The 25,804-nt window shown below is 36.1% G+C and overlaps 1 protein-coding gene across 5 annotated transcripts in view; it reads left to right on the plus strand.

The window, feature by feature from the left end:
- LOC126829621 (roundabout homolog 1) overlaps positions 1-25,804 on the plus strand; it is a 174,950-nt gene that overhangs the window by 90,887 nt on the left and 58,259 nt on the right. For all 5 annotated transcript variants that reach the window (XM_050559568.1, XM_050559570.1, XM_050559569.1 and 2 more), the window contains exons 11-19: positions 5,055-5,233; positions 5,800-5,950; positions 7,784-7,911; positions 11,268-11,505; positions 12,669-12,784; positions 14,595-14,760; positions 19,504-19,662; positions 20,349-20,382; positions 21,872-21,930. In XM_050559568.1, coding sequence (XP_050415525.1) covers positions 5,055-5,233; positions 5,800-5,950; positions 7,784-7,911; positions 11,268-11,505; positions 12,669-12,784; positions 14,595-14,760; positions 19,504-19,662; positions 20,349-20,382; positions 21,872-21,930 — 1,230 coding nt within the window. The remainder of the gene's footprint in view (positions 1-5,054; positions 5,234-5,799; positions 5,951-7,783; positions 7,912-11,267; positions 11,506-12,668; positions 12,785-14,594; positions 14,761-19,503; positions 19,663-20,348; positions 20,383-21,871; positions 21,931-25,804) is intronic.

Consider the following 25,804-nt stretch of genomic DNA (forward strand, 5'->3'; position numbering starts at 1 on the left):
ATGCTAGTTTTAGTTTTAAATAGCATGTTACCGTTATGATTTTTTATTTTATACACATGCTGACAGGGGCTTATTTTTTAAAAAAATATTATCATTATTATCATTGAAAGCTATATTATGGCACAGTCGTATGGAATTTAACTTTAAATTAAACCATTTCAATTATGGTTGTCACGTGATCAATGTGCCGTACGTGTCTTTCATGGACAGATGAATAAAAACATTTGCAAGTTACGTGATAGAAAAAACCCCTACAAATTGTGTTATGAAGAAATACCATTGTGCCATATCAGCTTATATCCATCCAAAAAAAAAAAAAAAACAGTAGTAATTTATTCAGGAATATTAGTGACATCAAATAAATTTCAAGCTGGTACGTGAATTAAAATATGGAAAATTTTCCGAATGATGTACCTATTTGTCGTTATTTTTGTGCTACATTCAGTAGAATACGATTTCCTCATAACAAATTACCAAGAATTATTTTTATACGCCCACATTGAAATGTGGTCGTATATTGTCGTCACCCCCGTCCGTCCGTCGGTCCGGCGTCCACAATCGCTCTAGAGGCTAAAGTTAATATCCGATTGGCTTTAAATTGATACACAGTGTTTCAGGTCATGAGACGAAGAAGCCTATTGATTTTCACCGATTTCTGATAATTTTTGCCAGAGTTATGGCCCTTGATCAATTTGAAAATTCTTGTGGACGCTCTAGAGGCTAAAGTTAATATCCAATTGACTTTAAATTTATATACACAGTGTTGAAGACCATGAGACGAAGAAGCCTAGTGATTTTCAGCGATTTTCGATAATTTTTGCCAGAGTTATGGCCCTTAATCACTTTGAAAAATCTTGTGGACGCTCTAGAGGCTAAAGTTATCATCCGATTGACTTCAGATTGATACACAGAGTTTAAGGTCTTGAGACAAACAAGTATATTGATTTTCAATGAATTTTTATGACTTGAACAACTAAATCCATGATGTTAAAAGTTTCATATACTAAACATTAGCATGGGGCAGAACTTTATAAAAACCAAACAAATTCTGATGGTTTTCTGATAATTACTTAATTAGTTGTTACTCTTAATCAGATTTTAATATATTATAAATGTTTAATTACCGAAAAAAGTAAAAATATGCGACAACTCTAGTTGACTCCCTGGACGATTTAGCTGCTGTGGTCGTATGTTTCGTTACCTGGCAACCGATCTTTGTTGAAGTTATATTAAAGGGAATGGAAGCTTAAAATTTTAGAACCCATTCTTACCCGGACATTATTTGACCCAATTCTGGCCAGTTCGTTTCTAAATGGATTAAGAATCCTGCTCAAAACCTACTTCAAAATATCTGTATATGAGCACACAAGCAACGATCCAGCATCAATCAAACCACAGGCCTGATTATTCAGAACACGAATTGTAGAATCCTTAATTTTAGAACATATAGCGAATATGCAAGTAGCATAGAAAATACACTAATATCCAAAGATTGAGTAAACAAACACATTATCGACTACCATTCATCACCAGTTCCTAACATATTCCTAGAGCTCTACCAAATTTTAAGATAAACACCTATATTGACATATATGCATTATGAACAAGTTCTGATTAGCAGTGTTGTGCAATCTGCAGGTCAACAAAAATATTAGATTTCGGCAAATCACTAGCTTATGCATTATATTGTGAATGTCCACCACAATGAATCCAATTAAATTCCAATAAGAATGGGGGGGAGGGGGCGGGGTGGATGGCTGAATGGTTAGCACTTGCGCGCTGTATAATAAGATCTGTCATTGAGTCAACTGGCGTGGTTTCGATTCCCCGGTTGTACGTGACAAGGAATAGGGTCGCCAGTCCAACCTTGTGTGTTTTCTCCGGGTCCTCTGGTATGCGCGAGCGAATTATTGAAAATTTGTGTATAAGCTAGAAACATTGTGAGATACCATAGAAAACATAATTTACCCCCATTAAAGTGAGAACCTACATGTATAGTAACCACCGGTTCATTTCTGTCTGTTATTCATTTTACAAGTTCTTGATATTGCCACAGCAATACTGTTTTTCATCTGCAATGGTCAGTTTGACACTAGACAATGAACTTGTGGTTATTATCGGTCCAAATGATAGCAAGGGCGGATTGCTACTTGCTCCGTGAGGGCTTCCCACTCTATGAGGGGGGTGGGGGGAGATTCTGGCACAGTTCTCTCTAAACAGGTGCAAAATTTCTTTTGAAAAACTGACTGTAATGGTGCTTTCTATAGTGTATCCAGGTGTTTCTAGCTTATACACATGTTAAACATCCGGCAATCTTAACAATTCATCAAAACCAATGTAAATTCACGACTAAAAAGGGATCCAAACAACGCAAGTACATTGACTAGTTTAGGGTCTCCTGAAACTGTCATACTCATTTTCAGTGCATTCCTGGAATTGGTACCACAAGGGCTGTAAACACGAATCACATAATCATTTCTGAACTAATATCAGGGTGCAAATTCTTAACAACTAGATGTATCTAAACCACTTCTAGTTTTACCCTGGTGAAGATGGTGCAAAGACATACCAATAGACCGGAGGCTCAGTGCGCAGGGGTGTCCATCAAATGGGCACAAAACCAGATCCAACTTTTCTATAGTAAAATTTTGCGTAGAATACGATGCCGTATGGTAATCAGTCCTCTCTTGGGGCGTTTTCGAGATATTTTGGGTCAAATGAGTTTATTTGCACTGACAGTGAATGCGCAGCCATTCTTGTATCATAAAAATAAACTGAAAATGATCAAAAGTAATCACTGTTTCCGTAAAAATGTAAACTTGCTAAATTCACATTAGTTCACCGGAGGTCAAAAGGTCAAGTTTTCCATTTTTGCACTAGGACGATTTAAAGCAATAAAATGTCAGCGTAAAATATAAACTAAAGCGAAACCTGTTCTAATTAATAGTAGGAACATTTAAAACTTATCTTTAGGTGGTCTTAGCACCGTACGTTTACTTTGGAACGTCGAAAAAGATATTGCATAACAGAACCAAAACACTTCGAAATACTTAAAAACTGTCAAATTGAAATCTCCCCGATTTAGTTTAACAAGGATTGTTATACATAATCTAACTAGTTGTTCGAAAAACAATTGTTTCACTTTGTTGAACCTTGTGAGTGCTCTAATGCCAAACGTTATCATCCGATCTTTTTGAAATTTATATGCATTATTTGAATTAGTGAAACGAAGAAGCCTATTGAATTTCAGCAATTTTCATATATTACTTCTAGAGTTATGACCCTTGTTTCACTTTGTTGCACCTTTTAATTGCTCTAAACATGAAAAGTTATCTGCCGATCTGTATGTAATTTATATGCATCATTTAAATTAGTAAAAAGAAGAATGTTATCGAATTTCAGCAATTTCTGTTTATTACTTTTAGAGTTATGGCCCTTGTTGCACCTTGTGAACGCTATAACATCTAAAGTTATTTGCCAATCAGTATGAAATTTATGGCCCTTGTTTCACTTTGTTGAATATTGTGAATGCTCTAACGCCAAATGGGATCATTTGATCTTAGTAAAATTTATATGCATTATTTAAATTAGTGAAACGAAAGAAGCCTGTTGAATTTCAGCAATTTCCTTTTATTACGTCTAGAGTTATGGTCCTTGTTTCACTTTGTTGAACCTTGTGAACCCTCTAATGCCTAAAGTTACCATCCGATCTGTATGATATTTATATGCATCGTTTCGATTAGGTAAACCACGAATACTATTGAATTTCAGCAATTTACAATAATTACTTCTAGAGTTATGACCCTTGTTTCACTTTGTTCAACCTTGTTAAAGATGGGTTCCCAGAAAAGTATTTATCGGGTAGTTATTTCCAATAAAAGTATGGCAATTTTGGTATATATGGAAAGTAGAGATATCCAATCTTACTAGAAAAATACTGGATTCCCCGAAAAACATTCATGACAAAAATGTAAGGGTTCCCCTAATCAACAGCCCGACTTCTGCACTTTATGAAGAGTTAAATGTACAATACTTTCTGAGATAAAAATGACGGAAAAAGACGCGGGTAGTGGATAATCTGATAATTTAATTAGGATTCGATATTTGTAATAAATAGTAAGCGACCGTCTTATATATGCAATGAATTCTCCTCTGAATCCCAAGACGTGACGTAAACATGACCTGGTTTGATCGAATTTTAATAGTAGGGCATTCCTTTGCAATTACAATGTTTGAGAAGGATTTGAAGCATAATTATGACAAATTAATTAGTTTGAATATGTTTTTGGTCCATATATACCATTAAATCACCCATCTTTAATGCTCGATTAATGAAAGTTATCATCCGATATGTATGAAATTTATATGCACCATTTAAATTTGTGAAATGGAAGTCTATTGAATTATTTAATCAATTTCCATCAATTATTTCAAGAGTTATAGCCCTTGTTTTACTTTGTGAACCCTGTGAACGTTCGAATGACAAAAGTTATCATCCGATCTGTATGAAATGTATATGCATTATTTAAATTAGTAAAATGCCCTGGTTTCAGTTTGTAGAACCTTGTGAACCCCCAAACGACAACATTTTTAATCTGATCTGTATGAAATTGTCTTGTTAATGCCCCCAATTATCTACAAAAGAATAAATATCCGACAACCCTTGTCGACCCGCTGAACGATTTAGCTGCTGTAGGTGTATGTTTCGTTGCCCTGCAAACTATCTTTATTGTTTAAGTCAAATTTGTTATTTTTGGAACATTTCTCCTCTGTAACCATTTTGTATTGTAAGATTTTAACAAAAATCTATTTTTTTGTCCCACCACTGAAATGCACTGGTTACAAGACATCGCTCTCAGAAACTTCTTGGAGACCACCGTGTTAATCGCTTCATTTTGCCTTGGCAGACTTTGGCTGAATTTGAGTATGATGTCTAATGTAACTATGATTGAACCCAACTGCATACGTTTCTTTTACAATTTGTTGGGGTCACTCCACTTTTGAGATTACCCTGCCCCACCTATTTATGGAAATTTATGATTATTTATGCTTAGGTCAAGGTCCTTATCATAGAGTAAAGAAAACATCCACATTGCCAGGAGCACCATCTAAACCTATTATTACAGATGTGACAGATACATCTGTTCATTTAACATGGCAACCAAACAGAAATCATGGTGATTCACCAGTTTTTGAATTTATTGTGGAATATTTCAGTCATGAAACACCTGAGGTAAAAGAATTTATTCTCATGCATATTATTTCATATATCTAAAAGATGTTCATACAAAAGAATGTATATGCTGTTCAGACGGCATAAATGGAGCTAGTTTGAATTCACAAGAATTTTAAACTAGTAGAATGTATCGTTGGTGATTCTGATGTTGTTATTAGATATTATAAATATTTAAACTAGTAGAGTGTAACATTGATGATTCTGATGATGTCTGTTAGATATTATAAATGATTAGATGGTAGAGTCTGTCATTTAACTTTAAAGTTGACAAAAAGCGTATTCAAGAAGGCACATTGGTTGACAACTTTAAAGCTGATCCATTCAGACAAATTAAGCTTTTTCAGGAGAAGGTGAACTTAAGCTAGCTTGTTTGTTTGCTTACAGGCAGCAAAGGTAAGCTAGCTTAAAGTTAGTCATGTTTTGCAATATTGTAGTTTTCGAAAGGAATTGAAAATGACTTATTTGACTATCAGAATAGATTATATAGTAACTAGCATGATTTTCTAATTGTAATTGTATCTTAAAGAAATTTCTAATAATGTAATTCTCTTATTTTTAAATAGGGTTGGAAGATTGCTTCTAGTTCTGTAACAAGAGAAAGTATTACTGTTAGAAATTTGTTGCCCAGTACCCACTATGTGTTTGTGATTCGTGCAAGGAATTCACATGGTATAGGTCTTCCTAGTGATGTATCGGATATCATTGTTACTAGAGGTATGCATGTGGGACTATTGAATGATTTATTTGTGTATTCTATATTGATGGGTATATTAGAGACTTAGTCATACTTTTAAACTACAAGTGGCATCTTCTACATTATTGTTCCCTGCTTTCTTAGAAAGGCAGGGGACAATAATGGGTTTGTCCACATGTATGTCGGTCCATCCGTCCGTCCGTCCGTCACACTTTTTAGGACACAATAACTCTCCTTCTATTTGAGCTAGAATGTTCAAACTTGGTGTAGGTGTTTATAAGGTCAATGCCTTGATGGTGTATAGTTTCATTACATCAATACCTTGATAAGTTTGATAATGAGGATTTTCTGCTCAGGGTAAGCAGAGCGATAAGCAATTTGATTAGTCGAGACTTTGGAACACAATAACTCTCCTTCAAATTGAAGTAGAATGTTTATACTTGGTGTAGGCGTAGATTGGGTGAATGCCTTGATGGAGTTCAAAGATGAAAATGAAATGAAATGGGGTTTGACGTCCTACTGTTTTGCTCCGAACTGGGCTAATGAAGACGGGCATACGCCATACAGTGTGATATGTTCAAAGATGAGCATTTTCTGCTTGGTGTATAGTTTCATCACATCAATACCTTGACTAGGTTTGATTATGAGAGCATTTTCAGCTCAGGGTAAGCAAAGCGATAAGCAATTTGATTGGTCAAAACTTTGGAGCTTGACAACTTTGATTCTGATTGAGTGATAGTGGTGAAACTTCGTGTATATTTTTTTTTACATCAATGAAATGAAATGGTGTTTAACGTCCTACTGTTCTGCTCCTAAACTGGGCTAATGAAGACGGGCATACGCCATACAGTGTGCTATGAGGAAAAATTTGCCCGGGCATCGGCGCTACGGCCTATCAAATTCCAACTGCCAAGGAATCTTTTACTTGCACGTCAATGTGTACACAGGACCTTGGTTTTTCGTCCCAACCGAACGACTAGACAGCTGTCCTTGTCAGGCCCTCCGTCCTGCATCAATGACAAGCGGAAACCACGCAGGAAATCTGGATGAACTTTCTCAGCCAATGCAGGGATCAAACACCCGACCTCCAGGCTAGTGAGCCAGCGTCTTACCCACTAAGCCACGTGATCCCTTTTTACATCAATACCTTACCAAGGTTTGATGCTGAGCATTTTCTGCTTAGGCAAATAGAAACTTTAGTCTGATTGGTCTAGACTTTGGAACAAAGTAACTCTCCTAATTGAGGTAGAACGTTCAAAACTAGTGTGTCTATTACGTGAATGCCTTGACATAGTTCGTTCATGCGCCTTTTCCACTAAGGCTAAGCAGAGATGAGCAATTTGATTGGTTGAGACTTTGGAACACGATAACTTTTGTTCTAATTGCGTGAGAGCGATGAAACTCTGGCATAGATTCTTATATCAATGCTTAAAATACACTGTTGAATGAGAAATTGCACTGTAAAACAGTTTTGCCTCCCAAATTTTGATTTAACATGTGAGTATCAGATAAAACCTTCTGGTCATCCTTTTGGTGCAATCGTAGCAACTATTGAGAAAACACACTGGGTATTAAATAATACACATTAATGACATTCATTTTTAACCCATCGGTTAATAAACACACCTCTACATAAAATGCACTGCCACACAGTTTTTCACCTCTCAGTCAATTTCTTACCCTTTGCATTAAATAAAATTTGGTATGATAATATTACAAACAGCCACCACTCACATTTTTTGCATTCTTGTCATGCATTCAAGTTTTCTTCCAGTCAGCAACAAATTGTTAAAATAAACAAGTAATTCTGAAAAGCTATGATTGTTTCTAACTTAAGATATTTATTTTTGTAGAGAGACGGAAACCCCATTCTCGTGTTAATTTAACCCGGAAAGAAATAGAAGAAAAACTAGATGGCATGGTTATTGAGGTATTAAAAGGAGAATCACTGAATTCTACTGCAATTAAAGTGACCTGGAGGGTAAGTACAAGGGGATGATGAATTCATGTGTGTTTTTATTGTGTTCTTGTTGTATTTCATTCTATATTTTGGTGGAAAACATTGTTATATTCCTAGAATGTTTTAAAGCTTGGGCGCACACTATGTTGCGACATAAGCGATTTCTGTCGCCTACAATTAAAAACCTACAAATTGCCAAGTGTGTGCACCCAGTCGCTAGTGATTTTTCATCACCAACGACCACCGCGGTGATGGTCGCGGATATCTGATATATTTAGATATGACTGCTCAATTTGTCGCTTCACCGGCAACAACCAAGGAAATATAATCACCTATTAAACCAATCAATTTTGGTTATTTTATCATGTACAACACCAGGTTCTGTTGCATATAAGTGTGGGTGGGGGGGTGTTATTCAACAAATATTCTGGGAGTAAAGCTGTACAGTGCTTGAAATATGTGGAGGAGTATCAAAATCCGTAATTCAAAAAGCAGATGCTGGCAACTTTTTATGGTTCAGGGGGGTTCGTTGGCCGAATGGTTAGCATGTGCGCGCTTGTATTATACTCTTCAAAAAAAGTAGGGGATATTCAGAAACAATACAAAACTGTGGAAATTCACTGCTGTTTTTATTAGAGGTAACCAGTGTATGTTAATAACAGGCCAATTGCCTACACATGAACATAAACAGTTCATATGGGCGGCTTATCTGACAGCCCCATTTCACTAGCAAAGAGATACACTGTCAAAAGTGAAAATGGACGTTTTTGATTTTTGTCTTAAAAATGAGTAATTGCTCCACCAATCCTCAGACATTCAGCAATTCGTTACGACATGCTCCTAATCAACCGTTCAATCCCAATTTGGGCCAATTCTTACAGACGAACACGTCTCCCGATCATGTCCCAGACATGCTCAATAGGGGAAAGGTCAGGACTCATGGCTGGCCATTGGCATATGGACAATATGGTGACGCTGGTGTTAGTCATTCACGACACGAGCACGGTGGGCACGGGCATTATCATCTTGAAAGATGAAACGTCAACTTGCACATTGAGCAAAGTTCAGAACTATTGGTGCCAGGATGTGGTCACGGTAGTACACACCAGTGACCCTTTCTTCAACAATATGCAAGTCCGTTCTGCCAGTCATGGTGATTCCTCCCCACACCATAACATAACCACATCCGAATCTCTCATGCTGTCTGACGTTAACGTTAGCATGATGCTCATTTACATGCCTCCAAACGCGAGCACGCCTATCAGTGAAATCCAAAGTAAATCTGGACTCATCTGAGAACATTACACGCGCCCATCGACGATTTCCCCAATTTCTACGCTGCCTACACCATTGACACCTATTTACCATTCTAATCGTTTGGGGTGTAACTCGAATTCCTGTAACTTGGTATAACTTTACAGAAAGCTGATTGGCCATTTGTCCTCGATTTCGCAGGACCTGTGTACAAATGTATCGATCCTGGACTTGTGTAGTGGCTCTAGGACGACCTAAACGAGGTCTATCATCAACATTGTATATTTGTTGGTACCGGTTCCACAGTCTGCTGATCACAGACTGTGACACATTAAGCATGTTGGCTACTGATCGCTGTGTAGAACCCATTTGAAGCATGCCAATAGCACGTAGATGTTCATCATGTTGAAGTCGTCTCATTGCAAATTAAACGTAACACACTAAAGCAAAGATACGCTAAACAGTAAATCTTATGCAAAAACCAAGATGAAAGCAAACATGGATAGGATAAACCAGCACGCGGCAGTTTTCAACAATCCTTCTTTGAAGTATCAAATTAATCAGTCAGCTTTAAACTGGACACAAGTACAAATTAGATGATTTTTGGTGATTTTAAGCGATTTTTACGAATTTTTAAACAAAGATTAGATATTAAACGAATGTGAAAGAAATTAGTGCTAGATACACAAGATTAAATGATACCTGCGTTACAGTGATTGTTACCTGAATTGTCATGAGACTTGCCCTGGAAATTTTGTTTTGGCTTATAAGCGTGTGCTGCCTTACTATAATGTTGTGTCTTTCTGTTCATTTTATGAGACTGATAATTGATAGCTTCAATTGTAGAAGTTTTAGACTTATGTAGCCTCTTTTAATTGAAGAATTTCAATTGTTTGGTCCAAAGTTATGGCCTTGATCACTTTGAAAAATCTTGAAGATGCTCTAGAGGCTAAAGTTAATATAAAATGTTTAAGGTCAAGAGACAAACAATCGAAACAAATTCTAATGTTTTCTGATAATTACTTCATGGGTTATTACTGGTAATCAAATTTTCATGTGTTGTGAATTTCTCATTAGTGACAAAAGAAAAAATATGCGACAACACTTGTTGACTGCCCGGGGGGGGGTTGGATGGCTGAATGGTTAGCGTGCGCGCTGTATCATAAAGTCTGTCATTGAGTCGACTGGCGTGGTTTCGAATCCCCGGTTGTACGTGACAAGGAGTAGGGTCGCCTGTCCAACCTCGTGGGTTTTCTCCGGGTCTTCCGGTTTCCTCCCACTGCTAAAGACCCCTACGCGCAAGCGAGTTGTTGAAATAAAATTAAACCATATGCTAGTCCCAAAATGACCTAGTTTGTGTCGAGTGGACGTTAAACCCCATTTCTCTCTCTCTCTCTCTGTTGACTGCCCGGACGGCTTTGGTGCTGTGGATGTATGTTTTGTTGCCTGGCAACCTATCTTGAAAGTTTGCATACCTATTTCTTATACCCTAAGGATGATCCCTTATGTGTTTGGTGAATGCCCGATACCCATGCTCTTCATTTTAAAAAGTACCACATCAATCAAACCAGGAATGTTGACGTGTATATTGCAGCGTTTATAGCGATTCTCTTGTTTCATGCATTAACCACAGTGACTAATGAATTTTAGAAGCTAATGCTAATATAGCAACCTACCTTTTACTTCTAGAGTTCTGGCCCTTGTTTCACTTGGTTGAACCCCTTGTGAATGCTCGTCCGATCGTGATGAAATTTATATGTAAAATTTAGATAAGTGAAACAAAAAAGCCTATTGCCGCAGAAATTTCTGCAATTCTCGTATAAAACTTCTAGAGTTATGGCCCTTGTGTCACTTTGTTGCACTTTGTGAATGCTCAAACGACAAAAGTTATCATCTGATCTGTATTAATTTCGTTACCTACAAAAGAATAAATATGCTTCTCGGACAATTTAGCTGATATGGGCGTATGTTTTGTTGCCTGGCAACATAAACAAATTTTCAACAGTGGCTTACATCGTTGGTTGATTTAACTCCGAATGACCCATACTAGAAAAATTTTGTAAGACAAAGTAAGTGTGCATGTCTTAATGGTTATTAATTTCTGTCTTCTTCATTTGTTTCAGCCTCTGAAAGGATTTGATGCTATGGATGGTTATATTATTAAATATAAACAAATCAAAGATCTGCGTAAAATGAAATATGGAAGCACAGAAAGCCAAAGAATATATGATCCTCATATTACTTCATACACGCTTTCTGGTTTACATAGTTATGCATGGTATGAGATCTGTGTGCAAGCATTTGGTGGCGATGTAAAGTCTGTCTGTAGTGATAAAATTAAAGTTCCAACCAAAGAATCAAGTAGGTTTTATGTTCTTCATTTTTATATGCCGACACATGGTCCAGCGTCAACAATTGCTCATTAACACTATAGAGGCTAATATTAAGCGCAGTGACTGTGAGTAACCCAACTAATCGACTGCAGTCCATAATGTCTTGTCTAAGACTCTCTATCTCCAGTTTGTCTCTCTCATATTCATTTCCTTGTTTTTCTAGCTTTATTGACAGGATGTCTCTGACTTGATCCCGCACTCTGAATTTAATATCACGAAAAAATGTGTCCATATGGTCTTGAATCATAGTCTCAAACATACTTACAGTTACTAGATCTTTAAGTTTTGTTTTTATTTCATCCAACATTTTAACAGTTACCATTTTCTTCATGCTATCCTTCAGGGTTTTAGGATTATCATTGAAGAATAGGGGATCACGGTGGCTAAGTGGGTAAGGCGCTGGCTCGCTAGCCTGGAGGTCGGGTGTTCGATCCCTGCATTGGCCGAGAAAGTTCATCCAGATTTTCCGGCATGGTTCTCCCTTGTCAGTGATGCAGGACGGAGGGGCTGACAAGGACAGCTGTCTAGTCGTTCGGATGGGACGAAAAACCGAGGACCCGTGTACACATTGGCGTGCACGTAAAAGATCCCTTGACAGTTGGAATTCGATATAAGAGTAGGCCGTAGTGCCGCTGTCCGGGCAAAATTTCCCTCATAGCACACTGTATGGCGTATGCCCATCTTCATTAGCCCAGTTCGGAGCAAAACAGTAGGACATTAAACCCCATTTCATTTCATTTCATTTCATTGAAGAATAAGCAGTCCGAAAATGAGACATTTATCTTTATTAGTGCCAGAGATATGGTGTACCATTTTACAAAAAATGTGTTACCCTAGCAACAACTTTTTTTTCTTTCGTTTTAATGTTAGTTTTCTCTTGTTTATTACATTTCCTAACTACTTGTACCATTTTCAATTCAATAGTTTTAAAATTTCAGAAAACATTTTTCGGGTAGCCTCACCCCTTAATACAGTAGCCTATTGTGCCTAAAACTGTCCAATTTTGGTGATCAATAAGTTATCGCCATATAAATGATTATTTGAACATTTTATTGTAGCAGAATTTGACTTGATTGATGCCAGTTGAGTGGGAATCATGCCTAAATGTTAATTTTTTTTATATTTTCTTAGTTCCAACGTCTCCACCTGAAAATATCATGATTGATAAACAAGATAATAATGCTATACAGGTCAGATGGTCACAGCCAAATAGAGAACATAGAAATGGCAATATCATAGCTTATGAAGTAAGTTTTGTTAAATAAGTTGATTTGAATATTACCATACATGGAACACCAGGTATATAGACAACTCAAAAAGGATGTTAATGAATAATTATTCATCAGATACACAGTAGTTTCATTGTCATCCACCCATGGTGGGAAGCAGGAGACTATTAAAATGAGTTTGTTTGCTTCTAATTGAGTACTCCAGGTACTCCAGTTTCCTCCCACAGGAAAGACCCCTGCACGTGCACTAAGATAATAAAAAAAAAATGAAAATGAGACAACTTGTCTGTGATATCACCTTAGGTGGAAGCGGACATTAAACACTAAGTACAACACATTTCTAATTGAGGTATACTATTAAAAGGATAATGACTTGCCCGAGTTTGATGGGATCTCATTTTTTGTTTCAGAGTTATGGCTCTTTAATTAGCATAATTTTTATACGCCCACATTTTCATGTGGACATATTATGCCGTCGCCCCTGTCCGTCCGGACATCCGTACGTCCTTCTGTCCATCCGTCCGTCCGTCCACAATTTGTTTGTGGACACTCTACAGGTCACAATTCTTATCCGATTTTGACGAAACTTGAAATATAGGTTTATCTCCAAAAGATCTCGGCTGCTTTCGATATTGGCATGTATCGGATCGAAACTTCATGGATTATGGCCCCTGTTTGTACGAAAAATCACATTTTTAGCTTGTGGACCCTATAGAGGAAACAATTTTTATCCGATTTTGTTGAAACTTGAAATGTAGGTTTATAACCCAAAGATCTCAGTTCCTTTCGATATTCACGCATATCGGACCGTAACTTCCAGAATTATGGCCCCTGATTGTATGAAAAATCACGTTTTTAACTTGTAGACCCTATAGAGGTCATAATTTTTATCCGATTTAAAAAAACGTATTATTATATCACCGTTACACCCTAAGGACGGCTGAGTTCTAATTTCGTGAAAATCGGCCCAAAATTGACAGACAATATGGCTGCCGTTCGTTCTCAAATAGCGTAAAAATATGGTATATCAAGGTTGTGGACCCCATAGAGGTCACAATTTTTATCCGATTTTGTTGAAACTTGAAATGTAAATTTATAACCCAAAGATCTCGGTTCCTTTCTATATTTGCGCATATCGGATTGTATTATGGCCCCTGATTGTATGAAAAATCACGTTTTTAGCTTGTGGACCCTATAGAGGTCATAATTTTTATCCGATTTAAAAAACCCTATTATTATATCACCGTTACACCCTAAGGACGACTGAGTTCGAATTTCATGAAAATCAGCTCAAAATTAACAGACAAAATGGCCGCCGTTCGTTCTCAAATAGCGTAAAAATATGGTATATCAAGGTTCTGGACCCTATAAAGGTCACAATTTTCATCCAATTTTGTTGAAACTTGAAATGTAAGTTTATAACCCAAAGATCTTGGTTTCTTTCGATATTCGCGCATATCGGACCTTAACTTCCTGAATTATGGCCCCTGATTGTACAAAAAATCGCTTTCTTTTAGCTTGTTCTCTATCCATCTCTCGAAAATGTGGGCGTATCCTGCCTGGCAGCCGCTGGTTGGATTTTGACAGGGTACATCAGCCTCACTGTTGAAATGCTACATTTGGGATTTTGAATTGGTACATCAGCCTCTTCCGTTGGCTTGTTTATTTGGGATTTCGACAGGGTACAACAGCCTCACCAATGGCTTGTTATATTTGGTAAAGTTTAGTGCACGTTGACTCAAACTCCATCATAAGATACCTTAAATCCTTCTGTTAACAAAAATTACAAATTGAATGGTTTTATTGTAATTAATTTTTCTTTCTTCAGATTTATTGTATGGATAATGATAAGAAACATAACTGTAGCTTGCGTGCTAATGGAACAACATATGGTATTCACATAAAAAATATTGATAGTGAAACAACCTATCGCATTAAAATTGCTGCACGCACAAATTCTGGAGTTGGTGCATGGAGTAAGATGTTTATTATCGGTATGTAATTTTTTTTGTTTTCTTTTCAGTAGAATAAGTAAAATTGATGATCTAGTATAATTTGTTAATAATTAATGATTGTCAGTCTGATAGAGTAATAAAAATTAATTATTATGTGAAAATCTTATTGCAATTGTCTATTAGCAAATACATTCAGTACAAATTTTCTTTAATTATTTAGCAATATACAATATTCATTGTTCACCAGTTCAATAAATTTAAACATTGATGTGTGTACCAAAAAAATCAGCAGAACAGTAGGACGTTAAACCCCATTTCATTTCATTTCCAAAAAAATCACATTTTTAGCTAATTTTAAAAAAATGTGTAAATCTATCATTGTAACACCATAATGACAGTTGAATTTCATAAAAATTAAACCGAAACTGTCCGACAAAATGGCCGCTCTATACGCAAATTGTATAAAAGTATGTAATGCAAAGATTGTGAACACTTGGAGGTCACAATTTTTATTCAATTTTTATTCAATTTTGATGAAACTTAAAATATATAGTTATATACCAAAGTCCTGGGTTCCTTTCAATATTTGCATGTATTATGGTCCCTGATTGTAGGTAAAATAACTTTTTTTTTTTTGTACCCCGCCTTTCGAAGAAAGCAGGGGACTATTAAAATGGGTTTTTCCTTCTGTCTGTCACACTTTTTGGGACACAATAACTCTCTTTCTAATTGAGCTACAATGTTCAAACTTGGTGCAGGTGTTTATTAGGTCAATGCCTTAATGGAGTTCGAAGTTGAGCATTTTCGCCTTAGGGTAAGCAGAGATAAGCAATTTGATTGGTTGATGCTTTGGGACACGATAACTTTAGTTCTAATTAAGTGAGAGTGATGAAACTTGGTGTATAGTTTCATTACATCAATACCTTGACTAAGTCGATAATGAGCTATTTCTGCTCAGGGTAAGCAGAGCGATAAAGCAATTTGATTGGTTTAGACCTTGGAACACAATAACTCTCCTTCTAATTGAGCTAAAATCTTCAAACTTGGTGTAGGTGTTTATTAGGTCAATGCCTTGATTGAGTTCAAAGATGAGCATTTTCTGCTTAGGGTAAGCAGAGATAAGCAATTTGATTGGTTGATGCTTTTTGACACGATAACTTTAGTTCTAATTACATGAGAGTGGTGAAACTTTGTGTATAGTTTCATTACATCAATACCTTGACTAAGTTTGATAATGAGCATTTTCTGCTCAGGGTAAGCAGAGCGATAAGTAATTTGATTGGTCGAGACTTTGGAACACAATAAACTCTCATTCTAATTGAGTTAGAATGTTCACACTTGGCATAGGTGACTATGATGAACATTGTCTGCCTACGGTAAGCAGAAATAAGCAATCTGATTGGTTGATGCTTTGAGGCACGATAACTTTGGTTCATTATATAATTACCTTGACTAATTTCGATGGTGAGAATTTTCTGCTTTTAATTAAGGTAGAATGTTTAGACTTGATGTAAATGTTCATTAGGTGAATGTCTTGACTGAGTTCAATGATTAACATTTCGAGCTGAAGCTAAGCAGAGCTAATCAATTTCATTGGTCAATGCTTTGGGACAAGATAATCTTGTTTCTATCTGATTGAGAGTGATGAAACTTAGTGTATAGTTTGATTGCTTGATACTTTTGAAAAAAAAAAAAAATAAATGTGCGATTAATTAATGTGTGTCATCTATTTATTTTGGGATTTCGGCGGGGGACGTCAGCCTCACTATTGGCTTGTTTAGCCTGTTCCCTATCCATCTCTTGCAAAATGTTGGCATATCTTCTATGGCAACCGCTTGTTATTTTCACAAAGGGAGGTAACTCTCTTTACGTCTGTTTCATAAATCTTCCTCCTGATTGACCCAATTTGACCGGAAGTTTGTAATTCTGGTAACATGCTTGTCAGCACTCACATGTGTATGTGTGTGATTATTATAAATAAAGTAAATAGAGTATATTGTAAAATGGAGAAATGTACAAGATTCGATCCATATAACTGTCTTTTTTTCATCATAGTAAGTAAGCGATTTTGACAGTTCTCCTGCAAACAGAAAACGTTAGGCCTACATATTTGTAAATTTTTAGAATCCTAGAGAAAAGAATTTCCATTTGTTGTACAGAAGCGTTATGGAACGTGTTCAATACTGCAATCAATAAAGCTTGTGAATATAGTATTAATGACGAATAACTATGAAGCTTTTTGATGAATAAAAAAATCTCCTTGATTCTCCTGATTTTTCATTGCTGGGGGTTTTTGAAAAGATTTTTTTTTAATTTGGTGTGAAGAATTCGGACAATGAGATGACGAATCCTATTATGTTGTCGCTCCTGGTGAGCCATCGTTACTCAGTGAGTAAGAAGATAGCACACTAAACTGGAGGTACTGTATTCCTGTGTGTTCCCTCTTGTCAATGGTGCAGGACATTGGGCCTGGCAAGGGACAACATATAGTCGTTTGGATGGGATGAAAAAAGCGTGGTCCCCAGTGCTTCACGTTTGACGCGAGCGATTGCTCTCGCTCTTCTCGGTTTGCGCAAACGTCAAAATAGAAGAGCTTTTTATTGCTCTCCTCCGAGGATAAAATCGCTCTCGTCATATTTTACATTTGTCAAAAAACGAACCCCAAACTGCAAATAAAGCCCATGTTACCAATCCTCGAATAATTTTCTAATGGGAATTGTGTTTCTGGCCCACAAGAAAATATCGCTAAATTTGATTCTGGGTGCTGGAAATTAGTGGAAACCTACAATGCGTCAAGTAAATATTTTTGTTAACGTGAAAATATGCCTTATTTTTATTCTATAAATGGCAAACTCAGTAGCACACTAATAAAAGGTAATACATGTTGGTCGTTGAGGTTACCGATCCAGTCATTATACTATAAAGCATGCAATATGCAAATAAGATTGTTTGATTCCTGCAAGCATGCTGTCAGCCAATAGTAACACTAACAGTAAACTTTCCCGCGGTTAGACCCATCCAACCAATGAAAAAAATGGTTGGGTAGCGAACATTCAGCTATTGTTTTGAAATTTCCTCTTGGTTGAATATGACCAACAAAAAAATGATGATAGGTCGAATCAGAGAATAATTATTGAACCTTAAAATAAATACGTACAAAAAAGAAAGAAAATGGATACAGTGAGAACAGTTTTCCAAATTTTCAATTGATCACGTACGCAGTTGCATCGAGGATTCAAGCTTCTCACGCGATTTTCTATAAATATGTAGCTTATAGGCCTAAGTGTGTGTGTGTGTTTTTTAATGGTTTTCAAAAAAGAAAATAATTTACATAAATAGAAATAAATATAGAGTTTAATCAGACAGGCCTCGAAATGTCGCATTAGTAACTGACCTGTCATTTATAATTTTCCACGTCACACATTATCCATGCACACAAACACGATTAAATGGTTTTGAATATCACTAGCTGTAAGTCTTGATGTGGATTCCGCTTAGTAAAACATGCTTCTCAAGGTCTATGACCCTGTCGTTGAGAAATGTGTAGAATTCGGATTCTAAAATATCGGTATAAAATGGAATATCAAACACGTCGTTGCACCTGTACATGACACTATACTATTATTAATCACGTGCAGAGGACAGTTTATCGCGCCCCCTGGAATTCATTTCTCACATTCCGACTTATTTACGCTAAAAATTATATACATGTATGGAAAAAATACTCTTTGGACCAAATTGTTTAATTTTCTCAAATTGTCCTGTAAATTATAGAAATTATACATAAACTTTATTTGCGAACATTGTTCTGAATTTTTTCAATGTTTATATTTTCATTGGAGACAAAACGGGAAACATCGAATTGTTACGGGGCAGACTTTGTGCCAAAATTATCAGGGCGTCAAAGTTAAACTTAAGATGAAAGATTGATACTGAAATTTCATTTTTCTTTTTATTTATTCTAATAAATATCGAAACACATATCTTTATTTTCTAAGTATTAACACAGAGAAAAAATACAGTACTTTTACTCTTTTATGAAATACATGAATGGTCCTTCTAAACAATGGATTGCTCCTCTATTTTGAGTTGAGAAGTGCTATATTTGCAGGAGCGATTTTCAGCTGTTGTAATTTTAGAAGAGCTTTTTATGGCTCCTCTATTTTTTTTAAACGTGAAGCACTGGGTCCCATGTACACATTGGTGTGAAAAGAACATACAGTCGAATTTCATGGAAATCTTACCGAAACTGACCGACAATTTGTTGTGAAGTACTGGGGTCATGAGAGATGAACCCAATCATTATTCAGTGTTCCGCTACTTTATGTTCAGGAGTTATGCCCCCTTTTACGACAAACCTTGTGAACGCGACAAATGCTTGAGTCTTTAATGGATCTTTTTCATATTTGGCTTGAGGCATTGGGGTTTTATCTCCCTATCGATATTCATAATCTTTTCAACACGATTTGTAACAGATTTTTAAAAAAATTTAGTGTGAAAAAAGAGTGTCATGAAAGGAGAAAACTTATCTATATTCAGTGCCCCACGATCTTGCAATATACATTTGAAAATCTAACGTTGGTTTCTGTTTAATGTATCTTTCCTATATGAAAATCTGAATTCACTGATAAAATATTGGTCAGGGTATAACAGTGTAATTAGCTTGTTTGCCAATGTTTGCACATTAAATTTTAATTGTCCATTAAAACACTGATGACTGATGAGCTGGTTGGCATTTGTTGAACTGCAGTAATATACAAAAGTATTTGTTCTGATTTCAAGGTCCTGAACAACCAAACATAATGAAAGAACCATGGTTTATTGGGATGCTAATCAGTACAATTGGTGGTACTCTTTGGCTAGCACTCTGTGTATTCAGTATATGGCTTTGCCGAAAACGTAAAAATCGTAAGAAATTGGCACAGAATGGAATGTACAGTGGTATGTAATTAAACAACAAATCTTTAATATGGACTCTCATTTCAATGGCAACTTTTCACTTCTTCAGCCAAATATTTTAATACTCCTCTTTTTTAAACAATATTTTTATTCAGGATGTCTGAATGGGATTAATACAATGTTTAAATAATTCAAGTATTTTTTATAATGTGTCAGCTCCTCTTGCATACATTGTACTAGTATTAGGCAGGATACACAGAGGGCTGCAGACACCAACTTTTCGAAGAAATGTAGGCCAGTTTTGTCAACAGATTCTGTCAAGAGAAAAGAGTGAGCAAAGAGAAAAAGAGGCAGCACAGATGGATGGAATTTTGTGTCGTCATATCTTTGAACTGAATTAAACCATTTTAGAAAACTAACATTCCAATTATAAATTTAACTTTTATTGTAGTTGGCAATGAATTCCTGTATTGTTCTAATCATGCACAGGGACTTTAAGATTGCACAAAATTTTAAAAACCTTGTTTTATCCCAAATTCTACGGCAGCATATACTGAAAAAGAAATTGATGCCTGTCAAAAAATACTAGATTTACTTTAATGAAAGTTGCTAAGTCAACGAAATATACACATTATTAAAGTTTAATGATATGTATATTTGGTTGACTAGCATGTTATTTCAATCATGTTTTGAAATTTTAAAAAGCTCTTTGTTTGGTTCTTGTTCAGCTGTTCCGGTACATAAAACAGAGGAGTCATCCAGGTAAACCATTTACTTTCACTAAAATCTATATTTCCCCTTGTCAATGGTGCAGAAACATAGGGCATTAAACCCCATTTCACTCATTCATTCATTTTCTTATTAGTGCGGATTGTGGGGCTGGCAATGAACAGTGTCTAATTCATTTGGTCATGTGTACTCTTATCCTTCTATAGTCAAATTGAATTATAAGGATGGTCTTTTAATCAAGACTCTCTGATTCAGTCATGAAATTTAGTTGTTTTTAGCAAGGAACTACCCTGTATTAAAATGGATTTGTCTGTCTGTATGTTTGTCTATCTGTCCGTCACTGTGGTAGAATGTTCAAACTTGGCGTAATTTTAAATTGGTGAATGAGTTAACAGAATTTGATGATGAGAATTTTTGCTTAGGTCAAGTAAAGATAAGTCAATACCTTGACCTAGTTTGATAATGAGTATAGATAGGTCTGCAGCCAAAATTTCTAGCTACAGGGTTCTTGTAACCTACTACTAGTAAGATGTTGGCAAACATACTTTCAAACTAATTCCTTGTGTTCCCATTTATGGGGTATTGTTTTGATCTAAAATTTAATCAATACACTATTCTTGACCAAGGATGAAGGTATTAGGTATTTTTACCAATATTCAGTTTTAGTATAACCATAGCATTCACTTGACATTTATGACAATTTTCATCTGGCCCAAAATTGGGTTTGTAAAAACATTTTGCTTGGAAGTATGTGAATTTGTATGGTTTGTTTAGTTATAAGATGCAAGATGCGAACATGTTTTTCTGCTCAAGTTGAGCATTTTGATTGGATTGAGACTTTGGAACACAAAAACTTAGATTATAATTGAGTGAGAGTTTTGAAACTTGGTAAAAAACACCACTCCTTTTGGGACAAATACATACCCCAGTTATTTAAGTTCAGAAAACCTTGTAAACGCATTAGAGGCTATATTTTTGAATGGATTTTTTTCATATTTGGTTTAAAACATTGGGATGAAACCTATCAATATTCAGCCTTCCATGACTTTCTATTTCAGAGTTACCCCCAGTAACTCTGGTCTGCTAACAATTGGGTCGTTTACAGATTTTTTTTATCAAATTTGATTTGAAGTATTGGGATCATGAGAAGACAAACCTAAGCAATATTCAGCGCTCTGTAGCTGTCTGTTCCCGAGTAACTTTCCACTTTACCGAAAACCTTGTTAACAGGTTTATACTTGGTGTAAGAGTTTATTTGGTGAATGCCTTGACAAAGTTGGAAGATGATCATGAGCATACACTGCTTAGGCGTTAGATTGGTCGATACTTTTGGACACAATAACTCTCCTTCAACCTTACCATTGGCTTGTTGCTAATAAAACTTGGCATAAACTCAACAGGTTCCAGATGTTTGTAAAACAAATTGTAGCCCTCTTTTCCTCACCAATAAACAACCCCCAAAAAATGGTTCAATTAGGAAGAAACATAGTAACCCAATCACATGACTTAATCTTGTTTTCAGAAGTGTAGCAGATGTTGTATATGCCCAAAAAGATGGTAACATTCATAGCAATATATCAGGTAAACAATTCTAGATATCTCATTATTACATTATTAGACCTGATTCTAAGGATCTTATAACAGAAAATAAGATCTCAAAATGCTTTAAATTTTAGGATCCAGTATTATCATCATGATGTTTCAAAGTTATGCAATATTTGTAATGGGGTTATTAAAAACATTTTTTTTTTTATACTCCCACATTTTCAGGTGGATGTATATTGTTGTCGCCCCTGTCCGTCCACAATTTGTTTGTGGACACTCTACAGGTCGCAATTCTTATCCAATTTTGACAAAACTTGAAATATAGGTTTATCTCCAAAAGATCTCGGCTGCTTTCGATATTGGCATGTATCAGATTGAAACTTCATGGATTTTGGCCCCTGTTTGTACGAAAAATCACGTTTTTAGCTTGTTAATCCTATAGAGGTCACAGTTTTTATCCGATTTTGTTGAAACTTCAAATGTAAGTTTATAACCCAAAGATCTCAGTTCCTTTTGATATTTGCGCATATTGGACAGTAACTTCCTGAATTATGGCCCCGTTACACCCTAAGGATGACTGTGTTCGAATTTCGTGAAAATCGGCCCAAAATTGACAGACAAAATGGCCGCCGTTCGTTTCCCAAATAGCGTAAGAATATGGTATATCAAGGTTGTGGACCCTATAGGGGTCACAATTTTTATCCGATTTTGTTGAAACTTGAAATGTAAGTTTATAACCCAAAGATCTTGGTTCCTTTCGATATTCGTGCATATCGGACCGTAACTTCCTGAATTATGGCCCCTGATTGTACGAAAAATCACGTTTTTAGCTTGTGGACCCTATAGAAGTCATAATTTTTATCCGATTTAAAAAACCGTTCTATTATTTTTATCCGATTTAAAAAACCGTTCTATTATATCACCGTTACACCCTGCTTGATTGGTATTTAAAAGAAGACAAATAAATTTATTACGGACCTATTTCGTGCGATATGATTTTTTAAGTTTTCATCACGAGTTCTTTCCCTTGAACAAAATGGCCTCCCTACACTATTTTTTTTTAGCATAGAACGATTAAAAAGTCCATTTGCCCCCTAAGAGAATATTTAAATCATAATCTAGCCTCTGATACATTTTAAACAATTATCAAAGTATTCCATCCACCAATCTATTCATGCTTCATGTTCCTCGGCGCAGACTCAACCTAACATAAAATTGAAGATTTTCGCACAGAATATTATGCTACGGCACATCTACTAGATCTGACAATGTAAAAAAAAAACCCAAACAAATTCTATGATTTTCTGATAATTACTTAATTATAAATGTTTCATTACCGAAAAATATGCGACAAGTCATGTTGACTGCCCTGATGATTTAGCTGCTGTGGGCGTATGTTTCGTTGTCTGGCAACCTATCTTTATTATCTGAGAACCAGAACATTTTTTTTTGGCCTACTATTATTTAAATTAATAAAACAAAGAAGCCTACAGAATTCCAACAATTTATACATGCATTATTTAAATTAGTAAACAAAGAATCCTATTGAAATTCGGCAATCTGTGTTAATTACATCTAGAGTTATGGCCCTTGTTTCACTTTGAACCTTGAGAACTTGAAAGAGGCTACAGTTTTTAATTGATTTATTTCAAATTTGGTGTGAAGCACTGGGATCTGAGAGGAATATCCCTGTTGATTTTCAGCATTTTAGGACTGTTCCATAGATTTATTATGTGTCTGGAAAAGCTTAGAGATTAGATTTCGTTATCCCTGTCAAATTTCCTGAACATTCAAGTTTTCCTTTCAGTTAAGCGGCTATCAATGGCTATATTTTTTCAGACATAGCTGCTCTGTGACCATGTATCCAGGCTTTGCGTGGCTTTCAATCTATTTTTATACGCCCACATTTTTATGTGGACGTATTGTTGTTGCCCCGGTCCGTCCGTCCATCCATCTGTCCGTCCGTCCACAAAATTTGTGTGTGGACAATTTACAGGTCACAATTCTTATCCAATTTTAACAAAACTTGAAAGATTGGTTTCTCGATATTGGCATGTATCGGATCGAAACTACATGGATTATGGCCCTTGATTATACAAAAAATCACGTTTTTAGCTAGTGGACACTGGAGAGGTCACATTTTTCATCTGATTTTGATGAAACTTGAAATGCATATGTATAACACAAAGATCTTGGTTCCTTTCAATATTTGCGCATATCAAATCTTAACTTCCTGAATTATGGCCCTTGATTGTACAAAAAATCGGGTTTTTAGCTTGTGGTCCCTCTAGAGGTACCTGGTAAATTTTTTTATCCGATTTGAAAAACTGTTTGAATATTTCACCATTACACCTTTGTTCCCTGCTTGATATACCAATATACTCTTCTAAAAAAATAGGGGATATTGAAATGCAAATACCTATGCAGGTTGTGATATGATAAATAGTCATGAACACAGATGAAGAACTGAGCTGCACATGCGACACACAATAGCGCCATACACGTGGGAGGGGTTTATTGTCAAATTTCACACTCTAAGGAAGGTTTGATGAAAACTGCCGCATGCTGGTTTATCTATCCATGTTTGCTTTCCTATCAGTTCTTGCATAAGATTTACTGTTTAGCTTATCTTTGCTTTAGTGTGTTACGTTTAATTTGATCGGGAGACATGTTCTTTAACTTCAACGTCAACCGACAACACTGCAAGAATTGGCCGTGGAACTGCAAGAGGAGTGGATCATATTGTCCCAAATCGTAATTTGACAGTTGATTAGGAGCATGCCACGACAAATTGCTGAATGTCTGAGGATTGCTGGAGCAATTACTCATTAAGACAAAAATCAAAAACGTCCATTTTCACTTTTGACAGTATATCTCTTTGCGAGTGAAATGGGGCCGTCAGATAAGCCGCCCATATAAACTGTTTATGTTCATGTGTAGGCAATTGGCCTGAGATGAGATGAAATGGGGTTTAACGTCCTACTGTTCTGCTCCTAAACTGGGCTAATGAAAACGCCATACAGTGTGCTATGAGGGAAATTTTTCCTGTGCAGCGGTGCTACGGCCTACTCTTATATCGAATTCCAACTGCCAAGGGATCTTTTACATGCACGCCAATATGTACACAGGACCTTGGTTTTTCATCCCATCCGAACGACTGGACAGCTGTCCTTGTCAGGCCCTCCGTCCTGCATCACTGACAAGGGGAAACCTCGCCAGAAAATCTGGATGAACTTTCTCGGCCAATGCAGGGATCGAACACCCGACTTCCAGGCTAGCGAGCCAGCGTCTTACCCACTTAGCCACATGATCCCCCGGCAATTGGCCTGTTATTAACAAACACTGGTTACCTCAAATAAAAACAGCAGTGCATTTCCGCAGTTTTGTATTGTTTTTGAATATCCCCTACTTTTTTGGAAGAGTATATATGTCAAACTTAGAGCATTGCTTTGATTATTGTAAAATTATTTTAACATTGAAAATCATGAATATTACGATCAGATTAAGCATTAGAAAGACGGGTGGAGACATGCGGCATAATAGTCACGTTTTCCAGACGCATTACAAATATTTCCATGCATTTATTATGTCTGGATAAGTGAATGAAAGTTGTGTTGTAAAATGTAGAATAAAAAGGATATGTTCATGTTTTGGAGTAACCGTGAAAGGATTTCTTATTGCCAATTGAATTTTGAGACACAATGTTGAAATAGACGGTACTATATCTAATAAAAATGATTTGCAGCTTTATAGATTCCCAACTAAAATTTTGCTAATCAGTTTTTCCATTCACTCGCACTAGTGTCAGAAATGGATCGCGAAGTGTGTTGCAAACCCGGTCATTTTGTTCCCTGATATCAAGGTTGTGGACCCTCTAGGGATTCGCTATCTAGAGGTCATAATTTTTATC

This window comes from Patella vulgata, chromosome 8, assembly GCF_932274485.2.
Source record: "Patella vulgata chromosome 8, xgPatVulg1.2, whole genome shotgun sequence".
Taxonomy (NCBI): Eukaryota; Metazoa; Mollusca; class Gastropoda; family Patellidae; genus Patella; species Patella vulgata.